The 22727-nt window shown below is 39.1% G+C and overlaps 1 protein-coding gene across 5 annotated transcripts in view; it reads right to left on the bottom strand.

Annotated features, from left to right (window-relative positions):
* Positions 1 to 22727, bottom strand: part of Tbc1d1 (TBC1 domain family member 1) — a 220853-nt gene that overhangs the window by 81582 nt on the left and 116544 nt on the right. For all 5 annotated transcript variants that reach the window (XM_046447077.2, XM_046447305.2, XM_046447393.2 and 2 more), the window contains 6 exons: positions 21013 to 21444; positions 18803 to 18892; positions 16364 to 16468; positions 15692 to 15824; positions 9774 to 9865; positions 2369 to 2479 (listed from right to left, as the gene is read on the bottom strand). In XM_046447077.2, the coding sequence (XP_046303033.1) occupies positions 2369 to 2479; positions 9774 to 9865; positions 15692 to 15824; positions 16364 to 16468; positions 18803 to 18892; positions 21013 to 21444 (963 nt within the window). The remainder of the gene's footprint in view (positions 1 to 2368; positions 2480 to 9773; positions 9866 to 15691; positions 15825 to 16363; positions 16469 to 18802; positions 18893 to 21012; positions 21445 to 22727) is intronic.

Genomic DNA, 22727 nt, shown 5'->3' with positions numbered 1-22727 from the left:
TGTAAGAGTGTGTGTGTGTGTGTGTGTGTGTGTGTGTGTGTATGTGTTAACTGTTGGTCTTTGCCCAAACTGACTCCTTTTCCATAAGATCAAAAAAATTGTTCAGTTTCTTTTTGATAAAAATCAGCTCCTCTGTCAGCACTCAACACTATCCTTTTATTCTGAAAAGTTCATACATGTCACTACTGATGTGTGCTGACTAAGACTCACTATCCTCCGCCAATTCGAAGACTGGTGACTAGGGAAGTTGTTTGTCAGAGTCATGATCCTTTTAAAAGGTACAGAGAAGACCTGCCTAGGTCACATCACAGTACATTTCTAAAGATCATGGGAATTTAGGTACATCAAAAAGGCAACAAAATCCATGGGGTTAAACTATCTGACAGCAAAAAAAGCAACCAGGATTCCATCAGTGAATTTCATAAATGTGATCCATCTATAAGGCTGTTACTGCTCTGAAATCTTGCTGCTCAGAGCCCATGAAGTATCCAGCCTGTAACTGCCAACCATAATTACCGCCACAGCCACAAGCCTTCCAGGCCACTGTTTGGAAACTCCTAGTCAAAGTGCTGCAGAGCCCAGTTCTACTTGTAAGGCTCTCAGTTCCACTAACTACTCTGTTTCGAAAACGGAAAATTCTCAAAAAATTTAATATATTTCTCCACTGGACAGATCTATGCCCAAACCATAAAGATATTACACTGGTCCATAAAATTGAGTCTGCACTTAGGTCAAAACTTTCCATCTACCATAAATGCTTCATTCATTTCCCTGACAGTTATGGATTACTTCAAAATTATCAATTTCCTGTTGGAACAAGGAAACTGACTGACTCAGTAAGCACACAAGAAAAATTTTAAAAAGGTACAGAGAAGAAAAAGAAATGGGTTGAAAAGTGCACTAGGGGATTCATTGGAAACCAATTGGGGCAGTCCATTCACAAGTGGACAAGAGACTTGGAACCCGAGGCTTTCCTCCAGGTCCAGGCTAGGGAGCAAAGAACAGCAGCAAACCACAGTCAAGATCCAAAAACATGACATACTGACATCAACGCCACTGCTGTGGGGCCCTATGAAAACAAAACCATATGGGACATTGAACAGGAGCTCTAAGAATTCAGAAGGACTGATTGTCAAAGTCAACCAGAAGGCAGAAGTCAAATGAGGGGAGTTGCTAAGTGCATATCCAATTAAAACTGCACCAAGATTGGCCAAATTATATTGTTACATTGTGTGCATGCACAAATATGTAATAATAAATCTCACCATTCTATATAATTATAATACTCCAATAAAAAATATGGCCCCCCAAAAAATACTGCTTCAGTTTAGGTTTCTGAATAGTGAAGGGCATCCATGGGGAGAGCAGAGCACTGAGCACTAACATGCCTTTTGCCTTTGGAATAGGTACTCACACAAGGTTAAAAAAGATAAAGGCACACTGGGTGCAGTGGCAAATGCCTGTAATCCCAGCAACTTGGGAGGGTAAGGCAGGAGGAGGAACTCAAGTTCAAAGCCTGCTTCAGCAATTTAGCAATGCCCTAAAGCAACTTAGTGAGACTCTGTCTCAAAAGTTTAAAAATAAAAAAGGTTGGGGAATGTAGCTCACTGGGAAAGCACCCATGGGTTCAACCACCAGAACCAAAAAAAAAAGGTAAAGGCAGGATGCTTTTGCAAACTAAGAAACTTTAACACTGTCGGTGATACTGATTTTTATCTAAATTTTCTGAAAATATAAAACACATAAGGTTTGAATCTGTTAATGATGAACTGATTCACACGGCGTTAAGAGACATAGGAAAATGAACCAGTATACCACATACAATAAACCCTAAACTCAAAGGTTTTTGAAGGCAGGTAGGCCCAGCCCCTGACAAGGTACCCCATCAACAGCAAACCTAAATAAAGCTTGTGGACAGAAGATAGGAGGGAGGCTAATAACACTTAAACCAAACTGTGTAACACTGTATTTGACATGATATTTTACTACCTTACAGTTTCATAGCATTTACACTATGAAAGACTCGAAGGTACTCTGTGTAATTCCAAAGGCAACCATGCAATGACATTCCCATTTCCTAAGGGAGAAAGGTAAAGCCACACAGACCAGCTCTCAGCAAGTCACACAGCTCCCAAGGCAGTATTCATTCTGAACTTAATTCTCCAGATCAGAGCACCTGCTCTAACCCCCAGGAGACACAGAAACTTCTCTCATCTTCTCCAAGCATAATCTAGCCCTGCCAAATTTCCCCTATATGTGTAACAAATTAAAAGAAAACAGGGAGAAAAAAATGTTTCAGCTTTCAGAAAATCCCCAAGACTCCATGTATATTGTCCCAGTAAGTTTGTAAGAGACAAAAGTGGCCTACCTGCTTCATCTCCCCAACGTGGATGTGTTCTTTCTGCTTCTCTTCATACAAACATCTCAAAAAAGAAATGATCAATTCATTCTCTCGCTGCTCACTCCTTGGTCTCAATTTCTTTTAAAAAATCAGAAACAAAATATATTACATTTATTCTTAATTATCAACAAAATTGCTAAACCATCCCTTTGGAAGTGCAAACAGCTTCCACCTAGATTAGTGCTTTTATTCAATCATCTCACCAGGGGGCGCCAACAATCCTAGTAGTGAAGACAACTTTTAAAAAAGGACAGACAGTGGTGCTAGCGGTTCAGATTTAACTTTTGATATCTGATGTTCTAAGAAAAATTAAACAACAGATAGAGGCAGGCAAAAATGTTTAATAAACAATTTTTAAAACACAAGGAAGAAACAAAATCCATGTAAACACCCAGAGGTCAAGAGTCATCATCATAAGCTCTTTTAGTTAGGGAACACAGTAACTGGATTCAGGGTCACAGTTTCATGCGCCAAATATGTTCACCATGAAGCACTTTTGAGTAATCCCGTGAGGCACACGCTTCCACACAAAACTTCATAGCTGTTCTCTCCCTCTCCCATCCCTCCCTCCATTCCTCCTTCCTCTAAATTTTAAGTCTTTTAATTTTTAGACAGAGAATTGGCAAAGCACCACTGGACTAGAAATCAAGATATGCAGGTTCTAGCTGCTAAGCAGAGCAAAGTCATTCTCTCTTAGCCCTGCCCCGCCTCCATTTAAAATGAGAACTGTGCACAACATAAATTCCAAGGTTTCCTCCAGCTCCCACGTTATTTGGATTTGAAAAATCAAGAGTCCATTTTTATAAGGTCATCTAATTTAACATATTATTTTCTCTGAATGTGAGGAATACAAAAAACTCTGGAGATAATTTCTGATCTATAAACTTGAGAAATATATCTCTTATACTGACAGTTATCCACTGCCCTGTCTTCCTTCTCTAACTCTAGACTTTCAGCCTTCCTTGAACCCAAAGACAAGGTGTGCTAAGTGGATCAACTACACAAGCAGCTGATTCTGGGTCAAGGTTACTCTTGATATTTATTATCCTTCATGTTGCAAGTATTAAAAGCAAAGGTGATGGACCGTAATTCAGACCTTCTAGAGTACCCTCCCTTGAAGGAACAAAATATGCAAAAGACAAGTTGTTCCTATTATTTAAGGAAAGACGGTAGATGATTAGGAGGATTTATTTTCATGGAGGACCTCTTGCTCTTTTCAAATTTAAGATTTCAGTATTAAATATTTTAGAGGTCAAACAGACCTGGGTTCCAAACTATGGGTACTGACTTTATGAAATTTTACATGCTATATGCAACAAGTGTTTTGTTACAGAAAAAGTTTGTATTAGAACCTCAAAAAAGGAAAGTAGTGTGCAAATGCCAAGATCCAACTTAATTACTTCTAGATCCCAAGAAGGTTATGGATATACTGAGACTAAAAGTCTACAGAACAACAGAAGCTCTCATTCATTGCTGGTGGGACTACAAAACAGTACAGCAGCTGTGGAAGACAGTTTGGCAGTTCCTTATAAAATTAAATTACCCTTACCACATGAACTAGCAATTATACTCCTTGGCATTTACCCAAATGAGCTGAAGACACATGTCCATACACAAACCTGTACATGGATGTTTACAGCGGCTTTATTCATAATTATCAACACTTGGAAGCAACCAACATGTCCTACAATAGGCAGATGGATAAATAAACTGCAGCACATCCATGGGATGGGGTATTACTCAGCAACAGAAAGAGATGAGCTGCCAAGCCACAAAAAGATATGGAGGGACCTCATATTATTAAGCCATCCTGAAAAAGCTGTATGCTGTGTAATTTCAACAATATAACAGTCTGGAAAAGGAAGACTATGAAAACTGTAAAGAAAAAAAAATAATTCAGTGGCTATCAGTGATTGGAAGAAAAGAAGGATACACAGGCTGAGCACAAGGGATTTTTAGAGCAGTGAAACTACTTTATGTGATCTGTAATGATGGGCACAAGACATTATACATTTGTTAAAATCCTATAATGTGTAACGGAGAGAACCCTAATGTCAACTATGAGCTTTAGTTAATAACGTAGCAAATACTGGCTCATCAGTTGTAACACATGTACCACACCAATGCAAGATGTTAACAATAAGAGGAAATTGTAAAGTTATAAGGGAACTCTCTGTACTTTCCACCCAATTTTTCTGTAAACCTAAAATAACTGCTTTTAAAAAGACTGAGGGAAGCAGACAGGAATTATGAGAGACCTCTGAGCAGGGACAGGCAGCGGTAGGTTGACCTGCTCTTTGCTTCCTGTATCTTTAAACCCTGGGCTACTCACGGGAAAATGTGTGCTTTGCTTAGAAAGACTCTTCTTAATTGCTTATTTCAAAATACCAAAAAAGGAGGAGTATTAGTACATTTTTTTTCCTTCAAATGTACATGAAAGAAACTACCGGAGGCAGAAAATGACAGGACAACTGGGTGCAGTGCACTGCCACAATTACTTCCCATTTGAAACTGAAGCCCCTAAATCAGAAATCACATCCCAGAGCTGCCACATATCAGAGGAAGTTGCTACAGCAGAGTCACATGTCTACGGGGTCACACAAGGTCAAGAACTAAATCTTTTCTCAAAATGATTCTGAAATTTGAAGAGAGGCTGCCCTCCTATTGGGTTCAAACAGATTAGCCAAATGTCACTACCCTGAAACTTCTTAAGAGACCTCACCATTCTCAAGAGTGGCAAATCATTATTTCTTAAAAGTATAGCATTCATTCATTAATCAGACAAATTAAAAAAAAATAACGGAGAATAAACTTGTATAACAGAACTTTGCAGTCAAAAAATCACATGCTAGTTCACAAAGTCACCTATGGTGTCAAAAATTTGTATGATGGTTGGGTAGGGTGGGGGGCAGTAACCAGGTGGGACTCTGTGGCACTGGAGGGGCTCGACTTCTTTTCTTGGCTCTGGATTCATAGGTATGTTCACCTTACAAAAATTCACTGAACTGGAAGTGGTGGCACACACCTGTAATCCCAGGTACTCAGGAGGAGGCAAGAGGATGTAAGTTCAAGACCAGCCCTGGCAACTCAGTGAAACCCTGTCTCAAAATCCAAGAGGGCTGAGGATGTTGCTCAGTGGTAGAGTGCTTGCCTAGCATGCCTGAGGCCCTGGATTCAATCTCCAGCACCACCAAAATAAAAAGTCACTGAACTACACACTATTAATGTGTGTGTTCTTCTACAGGTATGTTACACTTCAATTCCAAATTTTAAAAAACAACAACAAATTACCTGCTGAAAGTAACACCATTTTTGCCACATTTCTTAACCTCATTTCTATGAGCATCTTGTAAATTGTAAAGGTCACTGAAAAATAAATTTCCAACACAAATAATGAATACCACAGTACTAATTAAGTCAGTGGTGTTCCAAAGGACCTATTAAAAGGGCAATGCAGATGGGAGGTAGGGAGGGAGGGGGAAACTGCTGGGAAGTGATTTGGCCAATATAAGGTCACATTGTATGCATGCACAAATATGTAACAACAAAACTCATCACTCTGTACAACTATAATGCACTAATAATAGCTGTGGGGAAAAAAATAGAAGAAAAAATTACAAGCAAAAGAACAAGTGTATTTGAAAAAAGTATAAAAAATTTTAAGAAATTAAAAAATAAATAAAAATTTAAAAGACTGCATTTGAATACAATATTTTGATATCTTTTTAAAAATTATAATCAAATCTTTATATGAAATAATTTTTAAAACCATGGGAAATCCAACCAATTTGATATACATGCTTTAAAAAGTGAAATTTCTTCTGACCATTAATCCTTAACTTGTGAAAAGTCATGCTATTTAATGAATCACTAATGCCTACTGAATACAAATCTACTTGATTTATCATCAGTTCAGTATTTAATTAAATCATTCTCTGAAATACAGTCATTCCAAGAATTAGACTTTGAGGCTTTTTTTTTTGACTAGCCCTACTCCATCTTGAAAAATAATTCTTCATGCTCAAGGCAACCCATCTATACCTATGCAACCTGTGGCAGTGCCGCAGCAGGGGAGCAAGACGCCAGAGCATCATCTTCATATGTGCCAGGTGTGTTTAAAAATCACACCAAACAGGTCACAGATAAAAGCTGGCTCTGTGGTACCACGCGTCCTGTCTTAAGTAAGCAGAAGGGCTAATGCCCACATGCCCATCTGACCCCTAGGGGTACTCAAAGTTAGCAGCAACCGGCCCCCGTATCATTGCCATAGATATTTATTTTTCTTCATGGTTCTGTTTTTTTTTTTTTTTTACATTAAACATTCATTTACAAAAAACTAAATATGGTATGTATGCTTTCAAAACTATTTAATATAAGCCATTAATTTTAATATTAATTGCCTCATGAAAATTTGCCCTTGACACAAAGTACCCTCCAGCAAAGACTACTAAGAAACATACACTATTCCATTATAAAAGGATTCATAAAACAGCAAATCTGCCTTTATCTTTTTGAAATGTACATTTTTCAAAAGATTATCAGGCAGTGCTACCTAAAAAGAAACAATGACTTGGTTTAGAAAATACTATACGAAAACCACAAAGACCATTAATAAGCTATCAGAGGAAAAGAGCCAAGTCAGTTTGTATCATTCAAGAAAGAGCCATGCTGACAACCAAAATATGAGCTGGACTTTTCAAGCCAATGGAAAATGTCACTTCTCTTTGGTTCAGAGCAACCAAAAATTCTGCAGAGTCTAGAAAAACACATTGGACTCTGGGATATTAACTAAACTTTTTTTTTTTTTTTTTTTAAGTAAACTTTCATCACCTACTTTTTGTTTGTTTTTCCTGAAGTCTCTTTGCCATAATGTGTGGGATATCTGAAATCCTGCATGGAGAAGAAGCTCTCAGAATCATACCCAATAGCAGCTCCTTACTGCTTCAGAACATTTGCCTACACTGAGTCACCACACCATTTTAGGGAAAGCCATGTGTGGCTGCCTAAATAAAAGTGAAAACCCACACTAGGCAGGGAGATTTGTGCTTCACACTTGCCAGAAAGATGCTCCCCAAACTGACTTGGCAACGCTAGGCCAGGAAGTGGGTCATCACTGTGCCTAGGCTTCAAGTCTAAGTACATCAATAATTAGCAGCAAATGGTCCATCTATTTCTGAATTCCAAGTACAAATCACATTACATTTGTCTAAGAGGATTCTTTAAGAAAAAATAAAGTAGTGAGTCTCGAGTTAGATTCAGAAAATAAAAACAAAGGAAGGAGCAATTACCCTCTGGGCCATTTGTGAAATTTATTTTTTTTTTTAAATTTTTTATTGTTGGTTGTTCAAAACATTACAAATTTCTTGACATATCATATTCCACACTTTGATTCAAGTGGGTTATGAACTCCCACCTTCACCCCATACACAGATTGCAGAATCACATCAGTTACACATCCATTGATTTATATATTGCCATACTAGTGTCTGTTGTGCTCCACTGCCTTTCCCATCCTCCACCATCCCCCCTCCCCACCTCTCCCCTCCCCTCCCCTCCTCTCTCTCTACCCACTCCACTGTATAACCCTGAGGGTCTCCTTCCATTACCATGCAATTTCCCTTCTCTCTCCCTTTCCCTCCCACCTCTCATCCCTGTTAAATGTTAATCTTCTTCTCCTGCTCTTCGTCCCTACTCTGATCTTAGTTACTCTCCTTATATCAAAGAAGACATTTGGCATTTGTTTTTTAGGGATTGGCTAGCTTCACTTAGCATAATCTGCTCTAATGCCATCCATTTCCCTGCAAATTCTATGATTTTGTTATTTTTTAATGCAGAGTAATACTCCATTGTGTATAAATGCCACATTTTTTTTATCCATTCGTCTATTGAAGGGCATCTAGGTTGGTTCCACAGTCTTGCTATTGTGAATTGTGCTGCTATGAACATCGATGTAGCAGTGTCCCTGTAGCATGCTCTTTTTAGGTCTTTAGGGAATAGACCAAGAAGGGGAATAGCTGGGTCAAATGGTGGCTCCATTCCCAGCTTTCCAAGAAATCTCCATACTGCTTTCCAAATTGGCTGCACCAATCTGCAGTCCCACCAGCAATGTACAAGTGTACCCTTTTCCCCACATCCTCGCCAGCACTTGTTGTTGTTTGACTTCATAATGGCTGCCAATCTTACTGGAATGAGATGGTATCTTAGGGTGGTTTTGATTTGCATTTCTCTGACAGCTAGAGATGGTGAGCATTTTTTCATGTACTTGTTGATTGACTGTATGTCCTCCTCTGAGAAGTGTCTGTTCACTTTCCCATGAGTTTTTCTTTTTTTCTACAAGTAGGTGCCAATCCCACAGCAGGAGGAGAACAAGGGAACAGAAGAACGCTAGCATGTGATTTAAAAAGGACACTACTTTAATCTTTCACAGAAATTAAAAAAAAAAAAAAAAAGATTGTGGGCCCTATCTGGAGACTTTCCACAGTGAGCAAGGAGAGAGAACCCAGCCCACACAATGGCCAGTCCCGTTTTGCTCAATCACTCCTTTATTTGTAGAATCTCCTGGTCACTGTGTCCCCCTCCAAAAAAAGATATTTATTCTCTGTCCTGGGGTGTTCACCTACCTAGAAAAGTGAAAAGAAACCATAGAAAATGCTTCGGACCTAAAGCAGATATGAAATTTGTGAAGAGCTCATTAAAGATTCATGCAGAACAGACCACCGACATGCCAGCATACGCGGCAGTGTTTCCCCAAGATATGATGCAGCAAAACGCTGCGTAAAGAGCTGCTTTCCAGGTTGTTTAAATCAGAAAGTTGATGAACTTGGTTATTGTTCTGTTTTGTGGTTTTGTTTTTTTAATTTCTAGTTTGATATCTTATATGATTCTAAGTAGAAAACAGGATCTACATTTATTTTTAAAACTTAAAAAAAAAAAAAAAGCAGGGGGAGAGACAGCTGTGTTCAAATTCACATACAAAACGTTTCATTTAATTGCCACACTCAGGGAAATGCTGAGTAGGAAGGGGCTGGCAGAAGTTCCCAGGGGGCAGAGGACAGTGTGGAGACCACCATGCAGGTCCTCTCTTCCAGGCTGAGGTTCTTTCCCTTTTGCAATTTCCCCTCTAGACTAACATAGTTTTCTAGGAGAGATGTCACTTTTCATCAGTTTCCCCTTGGAAGCTGAGACGTGAAGTGACTCTGCAGTTCTGATGCAGCGGTCTCTCTGCAGGACCGTTAGAGCTAACACCAAGAGGAACCTGGGGCCCTTCCTCGGGCCGTGACAACACCACTTGCACTACTCTCTGCACAGAACAGTTCACAGGTCAGAGCCTGCCTTTTCTCTCCCACTAGAAATTAAAAACTATGTACTATACCTGAACCTCCTCAAAAATAGTTGCCTGTTCCTGATTAGTTAATGTTGTCAGGTGTTTTTGGAGTTCTAGTTTGGTTTTGGAAGAATTCATTCCTGTTGAGAGAGGGGAAAAAAAGAGACATGAAAAGCTACTTAGCATCGTCTTCCGGGCTCCCTCCCTTCATTCCTTACCCACCCACTTCAGGCTGCCAAGGTTCTGTGGGAATTCCCATTGGTGAGTGTCCCAGTGTTAGCACTGTCACCACCTTTCAAATGAGCGCCGATGTCGTAGGCACTGTGTATTGAGCACCTGCATCATTTCCTGTGATTCTCAAAACAGGGTGAAGAGGGTGATGAAGAGGGTGCTGTTACCCCCATTTCAGTTAGGAAAACTGAGGCCCAGAGGGTCCACATAATTTCCAAAGACCACCCACTTGGACTCTTCCTCAAGTCTGCAAGGTTCCAAATTACTTTCTCCATGTTAAAACACTTCACACAATCAGACATTCTCCTCAGAAAAACCATAAATTCATGTGGACATTTATATGTAAACAAGAAAACTTTTTCTGAAGAAAAAAACGATTACTCTTGGTTTTGAAAAATGACCTACATTTTTCTCTTGCATGAGATTTCTTTCACATAAAATTAATTCATGTAGCTAACAATCTTCCTTTCCTATCACATTTACTAATAGTGTTTAGCCCATTTGATTAACATCACAAAGGGTTAAGGTACAGTTATAAGAATAAAATCACTATGTAAAATTTTAGTGTCCACCAGAATCTGATATTTAAGAAATTGCATCCCCACACAAATAAGACTTTGGCCCTGTTTTGTGTTTCCTTGATGACCAGAGATAAATGCCACACAAGATGAGAAGATTGAGAATGAAAGAATTTGCTGACCCAATTGACATAAGAAAAAAAACTGCCCCCCCCCCCATTCCTCTTGTCCCAAAGGAAGTCCTTCTTACCTAAGACCACTCCCTGCTCATCCTTGGGGGTGCCCCTGGGCAGGGGCTTGTCTGTAGGAACTTGGACATCATACCTTCACCTTACAGCTAAAACCCAGAGAAGCAGGAGACTGCCAGGTCAGGAGGCCCAGCAGCCCCCAGCTAACGGCTGAGCCGAGACAGAAGTGGCTGCCCTGTCTCATTGCTGCTGCAATCTCTGCATCTAGAAGTCATTCTCTTTTATTTGTTTGAACCCAAGATAACCCCAAGAGGCTACCCAACATTTTGTGAGTGGTATCCCACTTCCCTAACACTTCATGGGCACTATCGCATTTATTCCTCAAAATTATCCTTGAAGTAGGCACTGTGTTTTTAGGAAGTATAGATAAGGAACTGAGACACAACAAAGTCAAGCATTTGTCCAAGGTCATCAGTCAAGTTACAGTTAGAATCTGAACCACATCTGTCTGCCTCCAGAACCCAAACTGAAAGATTCTACCAACTCCCTTGATTAGGAGAGCCAAGTCTCCTGATCCAGGTGGCTTCAAAACAGAGTGAATTCAGAGATGGGCTAAGGTGCAAAGGATAGGTGGGTTTGTCGACATGCAATTCACATACTTTCCTGGCCAGCCGTCTGTCATATAAAGCCAGGGAAGCAGACACAGGTTTCATGGTATCAACCACTTAAATGTGGGGCTGGGGATGTAGCTCAGTGGCAGAGTGCCTGCTCCTCATGCATGAGGCCTTGAGTTCAATACCCAGCATTACAAAAACAAACTACTTAAATGTGGAAGCAAAATATGCTTACATTTATGAATAAAGTAAACACTCAGTAATCACTAGTTAAAAATCCTCCCCCAAAATGGCAGACATCTCTGACATCATCTAGGCATCATGTTTTGGAAACAGCACATTATTTGATGAAACATTCACAAGTGGAGAAAATCCCTAAGCTCTAAGGAGTGTCAGACTAGAAGAGTTAGACTATACGCTTGACAATTTCAGGTGAAATCAGAGGGCACAGGCTCTTCTTCATTCCAGCACTGTGAAGGGATCCTGCAGTCTCAGCCTGATGCAGGATGCCTCAAGGCACCAGGTTATTTCTGCTCATTTCAAACCTACCAGTCCCACTCAGGTCTCAGCACCTTTCACATGGCTTCTCTCTACCTTCTGCCACTCCAGCAACCATGCTGAAGGCATCTCCCCTCCAGGGCCCCATGTGATGCCAAAAGAGTTTGGGGGCACAGGCAAGGAACAAAGTAGAAAAGGGTACCGGAGTAGAGGGGATTCTCATTATTTTGTCCCAGAGAGAGTATAATTATTTTAGTAATCCCCCAAATGCTCCTCTGAACTTTAAGCAAAGTACCACATACACACCATGGCACCTGCAGAGTCATACAGTTCAAGCACAGGACTGAGGAAAGCTGCACCTCTTATAGGTTGCACCTGCATTTTGAGTGGCTTCTCCAACATCACTGACACCTACAGTGTATTTATTCTATTTTACAGATTCTGGGGCATAACTCAATGACACCAACCAATTAAGAAAACACAGTCTCTAATTCTCCTTGGGACCATGTCACTGGTCCATTCCACATTTATGGAGTTCTTGGTCAAATCATAACTTCCTGTTAGGACTACCCTTAAAGCAGCATACAATAATTTTAAAAACCTCATCATTCTACTTATTAGGAACACAATAGCAAAAAGCAAGGAACTCCAAAACTATCCTTAAAATAATCAACATCTCCTTTGCTAAGGATGCTTCTGATAATGTGCCACTTATAGTTCTAAAAAAGCTTCTTTTCATATAGGTAAAACATACCTCCCTAGACTTCCGAGGGCACTGTTTAATGGCTTGTTCTTACAGTAGTAGAACTTTTTGCCTTGGCTGAATTTTGTGGGAAAAAAAAAAAAGGATTAAATGATAATTTCTAAAACTACAGCAGTTTTAAAACTTTTCAGTTTTAACTTTCTTAAATCTAAGCCAGACCAAAGAAAGATTTATCAAGTGGAATCCTGGAAGTATTCCAGTTCTGCAGATCATGATCTGCTTTATCTTCAAGGCCAAAGTCATGGCTGGCTTCTTAATAAGCTCTTAAGGGACATTTCCGTCATCATTTGCCTTATCTTGACAACCACTAGGAAAGGGTTAGTGATCCTCTGGGTTGGGAGTGCTAGTTAAAGCAAAACTTCTTTCATTCCCAGAAATATTTTGTTTAATGTCAGCAAACAGCAACAACTTGGAAAACAGAGTCAAACATATGAATCATGTTCACTTTGAAGAGCACTGTACACACAATGAATGTTCCCAGACTTTAAAATGTCACCTATTAATCTATCTTACTTTAAAGGAGAAATCAGATACCATGTCACATCCATTAAGATGCCTATCATCAAAAAAGAAAGAAAAAAGGCTGTTTCTTTGTTTGCTGTTTCTCCCTCTGAAGAAGGCCCACATGCTCCCTTGAACGTTCCTTTGCTTTCCTTTCCTAAATAAATCTCTGTCTCTGACTTGGGCGTGCTGAAATTCTTGTATGTCAAGAACTTTGCTGGTTCTGACTTCTCTCTGGGAACTTCCCAGACCCTTCTTCAGAGACGTCTCTTCCCATGATGTACCTTGGTGGCCCATATGAGGATCTTCTTTATAAGTGAGGTCCTGTTTTTGTGTCTCAGTCCCATGAAAGTTGTTGCTGAAGAAGCTGAACCTGTCACATTAAAAGATCTCCCCAGAGCTGAAGGGCCTCACACTTTACTGAGACCACTCCCCTACTGGTTAGAGCCAAAAAAAATGAGATAAAAATTAAGGAAGAAAAGATGGTTTGGAACTCATTAAAGGAACAATGAAGAAAAAAATAGTTTGTTGGAATTTAATTTCTTCACTAGAACAAGGGATTAACATGGAAGAGTTGGAGGTTGTAATGTTAAATTCTATATATAGCAAATTTGGTTAATTTCATTTAATTCATTAAATAGTTATTAAAAAAGAAAAACAAAATAACGAGTTTTGGTGGGGATGTAAAAAAATTGCAAATTGTCAACTGCAGTGACAGTGGGAATGTAAAATGGTGTAACTGTTGGCGAATATTATGGATCTTCCTACAAAAATTAAGCATAGAATTGTCATATGATCCAGCAATGTCAACTTCCAAACAACTGAAAGCAGAAACTTGGACAGATATTTGTACACCAATAGCCAAAAGATAGAAACAAACCAATGTCCACAAATAAATAAATGAATAATTAAAATGTTGTATATATGTGTGATAGAATATTATTCAGCCTTAAAAAAGAAATGAAATTCTGACACAGCTACAACATGAAAAAATTGAGAGGACATTATGCTAAGTGAAATAAACCAGAAATAAGAAGACAAATACTATATAATTCCACTTATATGAATTTACCTGGAGTAATCCAATTCCCAGAAACAAAAAATAGAATGGTAGATGCCAGAGGTTGGGAGTAGAACAGAGGAGTTAGTATTTAAGGGGCTGCATTTGGGGGAGATAAAAAAGATTGACGGTGGTGATGGTTACCCAATAATGTAAATGGATTTAATGCTACTCAACTGTATGCTTTAAAAAAAAATTAAAATGGCAAATTTTTTATGTGTATTTTTACAATAAAAAAGGAACTCAGATCTGAATATCAATGTGGTTTTTCTTTTCATTTATAGTGTATAATAAGTATTCTAGATACACAAGAAATGAAATCTTTCTTTGCTTTTTTAATGTGCATAATTTAAATCATGCAACACTTGAAAACCACACAAAAATGTTTTAGAGATTCTCCAATAAATGGAAAAATATACAAAATCAAAAAAACCGAGGCATAAACCCCTTCACCTCTGTATTCCCTCAGTGGGCACCAAACCACTCATACCTTAGCTACTCCTTGTCCCCTCTCAGGAAGAGAGGCAACCGGAATCTCCTTTCCTGCCTGAAGTATATTTCCCACCCTCCTTCAGGAGGGACCCCTCCAGTCCACCCTGACCATGCTCAAACTTCTCTCCAATTCTAAAAAAGCAGTCAGATGAAGGGCTGGGGTTATATATAGCTCAGCGGCAGAGCGCTTGCCTTGCAGGTGAGGCACTGGGTTCCATCCTCAACACCACATAAAAATAAATAAAATAAATAAAGATATTATGTCCATATTTTTAAAAAAAATCTTTAAAAAAAAAAAAAAAAAAAAAAAGAAGAAGAAGAAGAACTCAGATGATACCCAGGGTCTTCCCTGAGCATTTTTTGTCTTTGTCTCTGCCAAGACAAGAGCTGCAAGTAACAGCCACCTGGGGCGGGATCCTGAGCTCATTAGACAGTAGTTTATTTAAATATGCAAAATAAATGAAGCCTTTCCTTCCCACAAACACAGAAAAGATTAAAAGGATAATAAAGAAAGTACTTAGCACTGTGCCTGGCACATCTTCAGTAAATATCAGCAGCAAACCGTAACATTTCATTACAGATTCTCCCTGCACTAAGTTTCTAGAAGCCAAGGTCATAGTCACTGCACCTGTGACGCTTTCCCATTCACTCCTTGACTGCAACTTTCCTTCTGCTCTGCTCTTCATTAAAACAGTGCAGGAAGAGGTACTGATGTCCTTCTAATGGTGAAGCCTAGTGAAAATTCTTTACATCTTATCTTACTAGGTCTCCCGCAGTGGCTAACATGACTGACCATAAACAAAACACTGATAAACATTAGGCAACTGGTTTGGTAGCCTTTGTTTCTCTAACTTCCCAACTGTCCTCAGAGTACCTTGGATAGGGAGATGGTAAAAGGGGGAAATAGTTATCTACGTATCCCCAGCACCCCACAAAATCCCTGACACATAGAAGATAACCCACTGCACAGTAAGTGTACCTACAATCCCTGTGACTAACAGGACCTTCTGTTAGGCAAAATCCTGCAGCAGATGCTGCTATCTATAGTTTTCCTGGGCCTTTCACATCACTACATTACAGCTTGCAAGTGCTCCTACTTACCCTCTATCCTCTCACAGAGCTTGTGCAGGGCCTGCAAGGGGCAGCCCTCACACAGCTGGGCTGGCGCTTTTGCCGTCTGCTGCACTGCAGCCACCGTGAAAGCCTGTTTCAGGGTCATCATGATTTCATCAACCTAATGGAAGAGAAGAGAAATTAAAGCCAGCAAAAAATCCATTTAAAATTGGCTGGGATGAGATGTCAAGAAAGCTATGGAACAGAGTTGGTAGTCTGAGATTATTCTGGACTTGCTCCACAGGTTGATGGATGATAGCGGTAACAACACTAAGATTATTATCTGAGAAATACTAATTAAAAGGCTCAGAGCTCTTAAAGCAGCTAAGGTAAAAAAGTAAAAATACAAATTAAATACTTAGTGGAAAGCAAATTCCTCTCAGGATTGAAAGTCCAATGCCATTTTAAAATGCTAGATTAGACCAGAAGGTGAAAGTGAGCATGTTCTTCAAAAATAATTTAAATTTAAAATGCATACCCAAATAAGTCTCAGATGTGTACTATCTAGTTATTAGTCAAAGGAAAATAATGAGTAAATAATTAAAACCAAATAATGACATGTCAGTGAGGCTACACTGTTTTGCTAAGGACAGAAAAATCAGTGAGGTTGAAATTCCTTGTCAATAAGCTTCTGGATAAGAAGCACTCATCCTCTCTCACCAGAGCTTCATTTGTGCACTGGAACACATAACAGACGAAATGGAAGCCACCACCTCCCGAAGACTCCCGGCAGATAAACCCAAAGTGGTCCACGTGTCTGATGCCCTGCGGAAGGCAAGGGAAGATAAGCGCAAGTTGAGTTGTATCAGCAGAGGCGCCACTGCCCCAAACACCAATGAAGCTTACACAGCACAGTTTTAAGGAATACTATAAAATTACTATTTTTTCGGATATTTTAAAATCAAAAAATATTTAAAATAAGGGCTGGAGTTGTGGCTCAGTGGTAGAATGCTTGCCTTGCATATGCGAGGCACTGGGTTTGATTCTCAGCACCTCATGTAAATAAATAATTTTAAAAAAAAGGTCCATCAACAACTTTAAAAATTTTTTTTTTAAAAAAGGGGCTTGGGATGCGACTCAAGCGGTAATGTGCTTGCCTGGCATGCGCCGGGCGCTGAGTTCAATCCTCGGCACCACATAAAATAAAATAAAAATGTTGTGTCCACCAAAAACTGAAAAATAAATATTAAAAAATTCTAAAAAAAAATATTTAAAATCACCTCTCAAATAAGAAAATTAACTTTGCTCCACTAAATTATTATTCTGATTGCCTCCCATGAGAGAACTAAGTTTTGGTACTCGTTTTTTTTTTTTTTTAAGAGAGAGAGAGAGAGAATTTTAATATTTATTTTTTAGTTTTCGGCGGAAACAACATCTTTGTTTTGTATTTGGTACTGAGGATCGAACCCGGGCCGCATACGTGCCAGGCAAGCACGCTACCGCTTGAGCCACATCCCCAGCACTCATTTTAATATGACAAAAAAAATTAAAAATTTTCTTAAAGCACAAAAAATTGAAAAATCAAAGGCAAACTAAGATTAATGAAGAAATGCAACTGTGTGTGCATACACATGCAAACATATGTATATATAAAGGTTAAAAAAATTAAAACATAGTTGTACTTCTAAAATAACAAACAAGTAAGGGGGATGAGGATGTAGATCAGTGGTACAATGTTGCCTAGCATGTACAAGGCTTTATGTTTATCTCCAGTATCATAAAAATAAACCAAAAACAAAACAAAAAAAAGTAAATACTGAAGTAAACTGGTTTGATGACTGAGTAAAAAATTACACATATATAGAGTAGAGAAGCTTTAAGCAGAAGATACTAAGACCAAGTAATACCACAGTTTCCTAAGAGCTCTTTCAAATAAACATCAATATATAAACATGTTTTGAAAGCAACAGCCAACAGAAGCAACTTAAATACAGATGAGACATCCCCCATAAATATTAACATATCAAGGTCTTCTGAAATCCCCAGCACACTGAGCCAACTGCTGACAGCCTATAGAGTTCAGATGATTACAGAAACCCAGGCAGCACTTCTTCAGGAAATAATTAAGCTATCACATCATAAAAGAAAACATTTAATATTTTAACCAAAATAGAAGCAAATCAAGATGAAAATTCTGTGGATAATCTCACTTTCAGGCCAACTATTTTCTAGTAAGTAAGTAATCCCTGATAGAGCCTGGCATCTCAATCAATGTTCCCCAGTAGCATATCAAACACATACTGGGAACTTAAGGAAATACAATTTAGGAAAATATCTTTGAAAACAGTTCCATATTTCACCTACTAAGGAAGAACATTAATGGAACAACAAACTCCACCATTATGTACAACTATAATGCATCAATAAAAAATGTGGGGAAAAAAACAGATCACTATTTTCATATTTTGGAAAAAATGACTTTTGAACAATCAAGCAGATCACATTATAAATCAAGAAATACTGAGACTTTTATCATATCTTATTATAGAAATCTAAAAATCAAAGTTTAAAAGAATAGCCAAACACTAACTTAAGTGATCTTGTATTTACAAGGACGAAACTGACACAGCTCATCATACTTGACAGATTCCTCTAAAATGAATCTCTATAAAACATACCTAGGAAATTATTAATATGTAAGATTTCATAGATAACTACATTCTGGGTAAAACATCCTCAAAGATAAGCCCTATCTACTCTATTTTAAAGAAGAAGAAATAATGATGATATATTGATACTAAAAAGTTCTGAACTTCTGTAAGATAAATACATATGTACTATACGCTTGAATAAACATATATAAGACATACACACAGACCCACAACCCTAGTAATTATGACTGGGGAATACCACGAACTGAAAAAAATTTACAGTAGATCTATTTTCTCCAGTATATTTTAGGTAAGGGCAAATCTTTTTATTTCAAGATAATATTTATAATTTGCCTTAATATTCTAAAAGAGAAAGAAACACAATATTGCAAATCAAATACTCAGAAGACACTTGTTATGCCTTTAGCACTTCTTTTGTATGACAAATATTAAAGGAATTCTTTAATTGATTCATTTGCAATCAAACCAACAATCAGTCTCCATTTACCTGAGAGCAAAAGGATATCTCCTTAAAATTTTTCTCCAGTGCTATTTTTTTGGTGTCAGGACTGATGAGGTAAACTTCAGACTGGCCAATCTTAAAAAAGACAAAAAAAAAAAAAAAAAAGAGACCAGCTTCTCATGAAAGTTGAATTCAAATTTATCACACAAACTGTTGCAGGTCATAACCTATGAAAATAAAGAGGCAAAAGGGCATGTTCTCATAAAGTTCTAACTATACAGTTACGGGAAATCATTTCAAAGCTTCTAAATTTATTCCACAGATTTCAAGTGGCACAGGACAACTGAAGCACATTCATCTACATAGGGCAGCAATCTTCTCTGAGAGGAAAAGAGTAAATATCCAAAAGTTGCAATAAGCTCAGAACACACAAACCTGCATAGGAGGTTTCTACATAATGAAGAAAACAGAAGTTTTCTTCATTAAAAAGAGAAAGAAATATAATATCAAAAATCAAATACTCAGAAAACACTTGTTATACCTTTAGCACTTCTGTTGTACGACAGATATTAAAGGAATTCTTTAATAAAGAATGCCTGTAACCCCAACTACTTGGGAAGTTGAGGAAGCAGGGTTACAATTCTAGACTAGTCCCATCAACTTAGCAAGACCTTGTTTCAAAATAAAAATTAAAAGCTCAGTGGTGGGGCACCCTGGGTTCAATCTCTGGTACCATTAAAAAAAAAAAAAAAAATCACGGCCTCAAAGAAGCCATTCCTGATTCCCTGAGCATTCTCACAGCACCTTCTACCTCTCTTCTGCAGCATGCACGGCAATTGTACTAGATAAACTAACAATGCAATCAGCTGCCCATCTTGCTTGCTGGAATCTAAATTCCACACATGCAGAGACCATGCCTGTCGCATTCACTACTGTCCATATATAGCTGTACAGCTGGGTGCAGTGGCGCACGCCTGTAATCCCAGTGGCTCAGGAGGCTGAAAGGCAGGAGGACTGAGAGTTCAAAGCCAACCTCAGCAACTTATGGAGGCCCTAGGCAACTTAGTGAGACCCTGTCCCTAAACAAAATATAAAAAAGGCCTCTGGACGTGGCTCAGTAGTTAAACCTTCGTGGATTTGATCCTTGGTACAAAAACAAAAAAAGAGTCCATGTACACAGCTGTCACACAATAAGAACATGTAGATAAATGCACTGAGCAATTATCTCAATGACAAGTTTTTTTGGGGGGAAAAAAAGGGATAGGTTAAACACAGATTAAAGTGCAAGTCTGACTGCAGACACAGCACTCAGTATCACAAGGTCAACAAAGAAAGAGGAAGAAATCAGTCTTATTTACCCTGTCACACCACCTGGATTTTACAACTGCACACATTTACACAGCATTAACCCAACTGGCCAGCTTCATTACTCCAAGCATTTCACTGCTTTGGGTTAATAATGCACAGAATACATTAGATTACATAATAATGTATTACATTCAAGGCAATTTTGCTCACTATGGAAAGTCAGCATTAAGCAAGAACAGACAGAAAGGGAATCAAGGAAAACTAGCTCCTTACATCAGTAGGGACTCACTCACTGCATCAGCTCAGACCCAGGGGCTCCCCCAGGAGGGCAAGCCTCCAAAAGAACCCAGAGCAGCCAACCACAAGAGGGATAGCTCCCCTATCCATCCTTTTCTGGCATTTGATTCACTGTCAGTTTAACAATTTTCATCTAAGAAAAAACCATGCAACTAGCTAGACTAATATTTCAGTTTGGGTATAAACTTCAAATATAGGTTATTCACAAACCAAATTATCCAAATTAACAAAGGATGAAAGTTTTATAAATTAAGACAATAGTAAAGAGAGTATTTTCCACCTAAAGGATTTTGCTAAAATATATTACTTGAAATAAATACATGTTTTTGAAAATCCCTCTTTTGGCCTCTTTTCCATATCTGAAGTATTCTCTCCATTGAAAAGGTAGATTTAAAACTATGGGAAGTGGAAATAAGATAAAAATTATACAAGCATGAGATGGATTCTCTTCATGCTTCCCTCTGGTGGTTTTAAAGGCTTGTGGCTAACATAAGGATTTTATCCTCAATAAAAAATTATTCAGTATGAAAATATATGGATTCTCACATAAATCCAAAAGCAATTTACTAAGAATCTTCACTCAATAAAGCAGATTTTCTGTTGAACAGGTGTCGCACCACAGATGAGCACAACACTTGACAATATTTTACCGTGAAGAGCATAGTTCGATTTTCCTCAATATCTGTTGGCTGCACAATATTGTGTCCACTAATCAGGTGGTTCTCAATGTCATTTTCCTCAAAAGAACTGAAGAAACTGCCGCTTCGGAGGCTGGCATCCTGAAACTCCTTCCTGAAGGCCAGAGAGCGCAGGCCGGGCTGGGAGAAGGACTTGCGCATGGGCCTGCGGGGCTCTGGTGCCTGGTCGCAGTCTGCCCGCTGGTTGCAGCTGACGTGGTTGAACTTCTCGATGCACTCATCAATCAGCGCTGGGGGGGCCTTCTTGTGAGCCACTGTCACGCGGCCGCAGAAGAGCACCTCAAACTTCTTGGCAAACGTGTCGTCAAACTCCGAGGGGCAGCGCAGCTCCTCCTGGCGGGCGATCTTCCCAGCCTGGCGGATGGAGCTGATGATCTCGGGCACCTGCAGATGAAAGAGAGCGTCAATCAGGACCTCAGCGGAGGACACCACGTGGACACCCAGGGAATCAACACACTGAGCTCTCTGCACAAGGGCCACCAAACCAGCCACTGCAGAAGCACGGTGCAGAGGGAGGAAAACACAACCTCCCAGGGAAGAGGCAGGAGTATCCACTAAGCATGTCTTTAAGTGTCAGGGGCTTCGCCAGAGGGCCCTACAAATTAAGCGACCAGCCCAGCTCCATGCAGCAGGCCTTGGGTTCACATCTAGGTAGGTTCCAGTCCAAAGCCAAAGGTGTTCTCTGGAGAAGCTGTCATCTCCATGTTTATCTCCAATATGGCTCGCCAAAACATTCCTCAATTACTCTAGATCTCATGGTGTACACCATGGTGGCCTTCCTCAGTAGATGATGGCATAAATGGGAAGTCATCTTTTAAGCTATTCATGAAGATCACAGCATCATTATTTTCTTCAATGACAAGCTATTATTCAACCCTGTAGTTCTTCGTAGATGAAGAGTGACAACAAAGCCAGGAGGTTTTACTAAAGGAGTGAGCAACCATGGCTGATATCCTCACCGCAACATTGCTGGGCTGCTCCACAAGGGACTACAAAGCTCTTGGCTTCTAATGTAAAAATCACCACCAAAAGAAGGTACCAAAGGGTCTCACTGGCCCTGATGTCTCTACCTCTATATCCTCTAATTGTTAACCTCTGACAAGATTCAACAAAACAGATCAGATATACAGATGAATCCCCACTGCAGTGAATACACACCTGTGCAGTTGCTTAGATGATAAACAGCCACAACAAACCAGTTTAATATTCCAGGCCCATGACAAGGAGGGATGAAATTAATCTTCCACACCTCAAGTGATTTTTTTTTCCATTTTTCAATATAAGGAAAATTCAACTGAAGGTCTAATTGACCGAAGGCCCAATGTCTATTTATCAACATGGGGGGGGGGGGGGGGGGATCCCCTTTCCAATTCAGGTCAAAGACCAATATGCATAATAAAGGGAGGTGGTTTTAGTAGATTTTAAAAGTGTGCTCGTTTTCTGTGTCCATGACATAAAGATTCAACACCTCAAAAAGTGTTCTCTTTGTCATTAAATATCAAGCATGCCTTGAAGATTACCCTTCTGAACCAGGTGTGGTGGTGCACACCTGTAATCCCAACTACTTTGAAGCTGAGGCAGAAGGATCACAAATTCTTTGCTATTCTGGGCAACTTAGCAAGCCCCATCTCAAAATAAAATTAAAAAAGAAGAAAGATAATATTTCT

The sequence above is a fragment of the Marmota monax genome, unplaced genomic scaffold, assembly GCF_021218885.2.
Source record: "Marmota monax isolate L192 unplaced genomic scaffold, Marmota_monax_Labrador192_F-V1.1 WCK01_AAM20220418_F8-fsc00025, whole genome shotgun sequence".
NCBI lineage: Eukaryota > Metazoa > Chordata > Mammalia > Rodentia > Sciuridae > Marmota > Marmota monax.
This window is presented reverse-complemented; position numbering and strand designations above follow the sequence as displayed.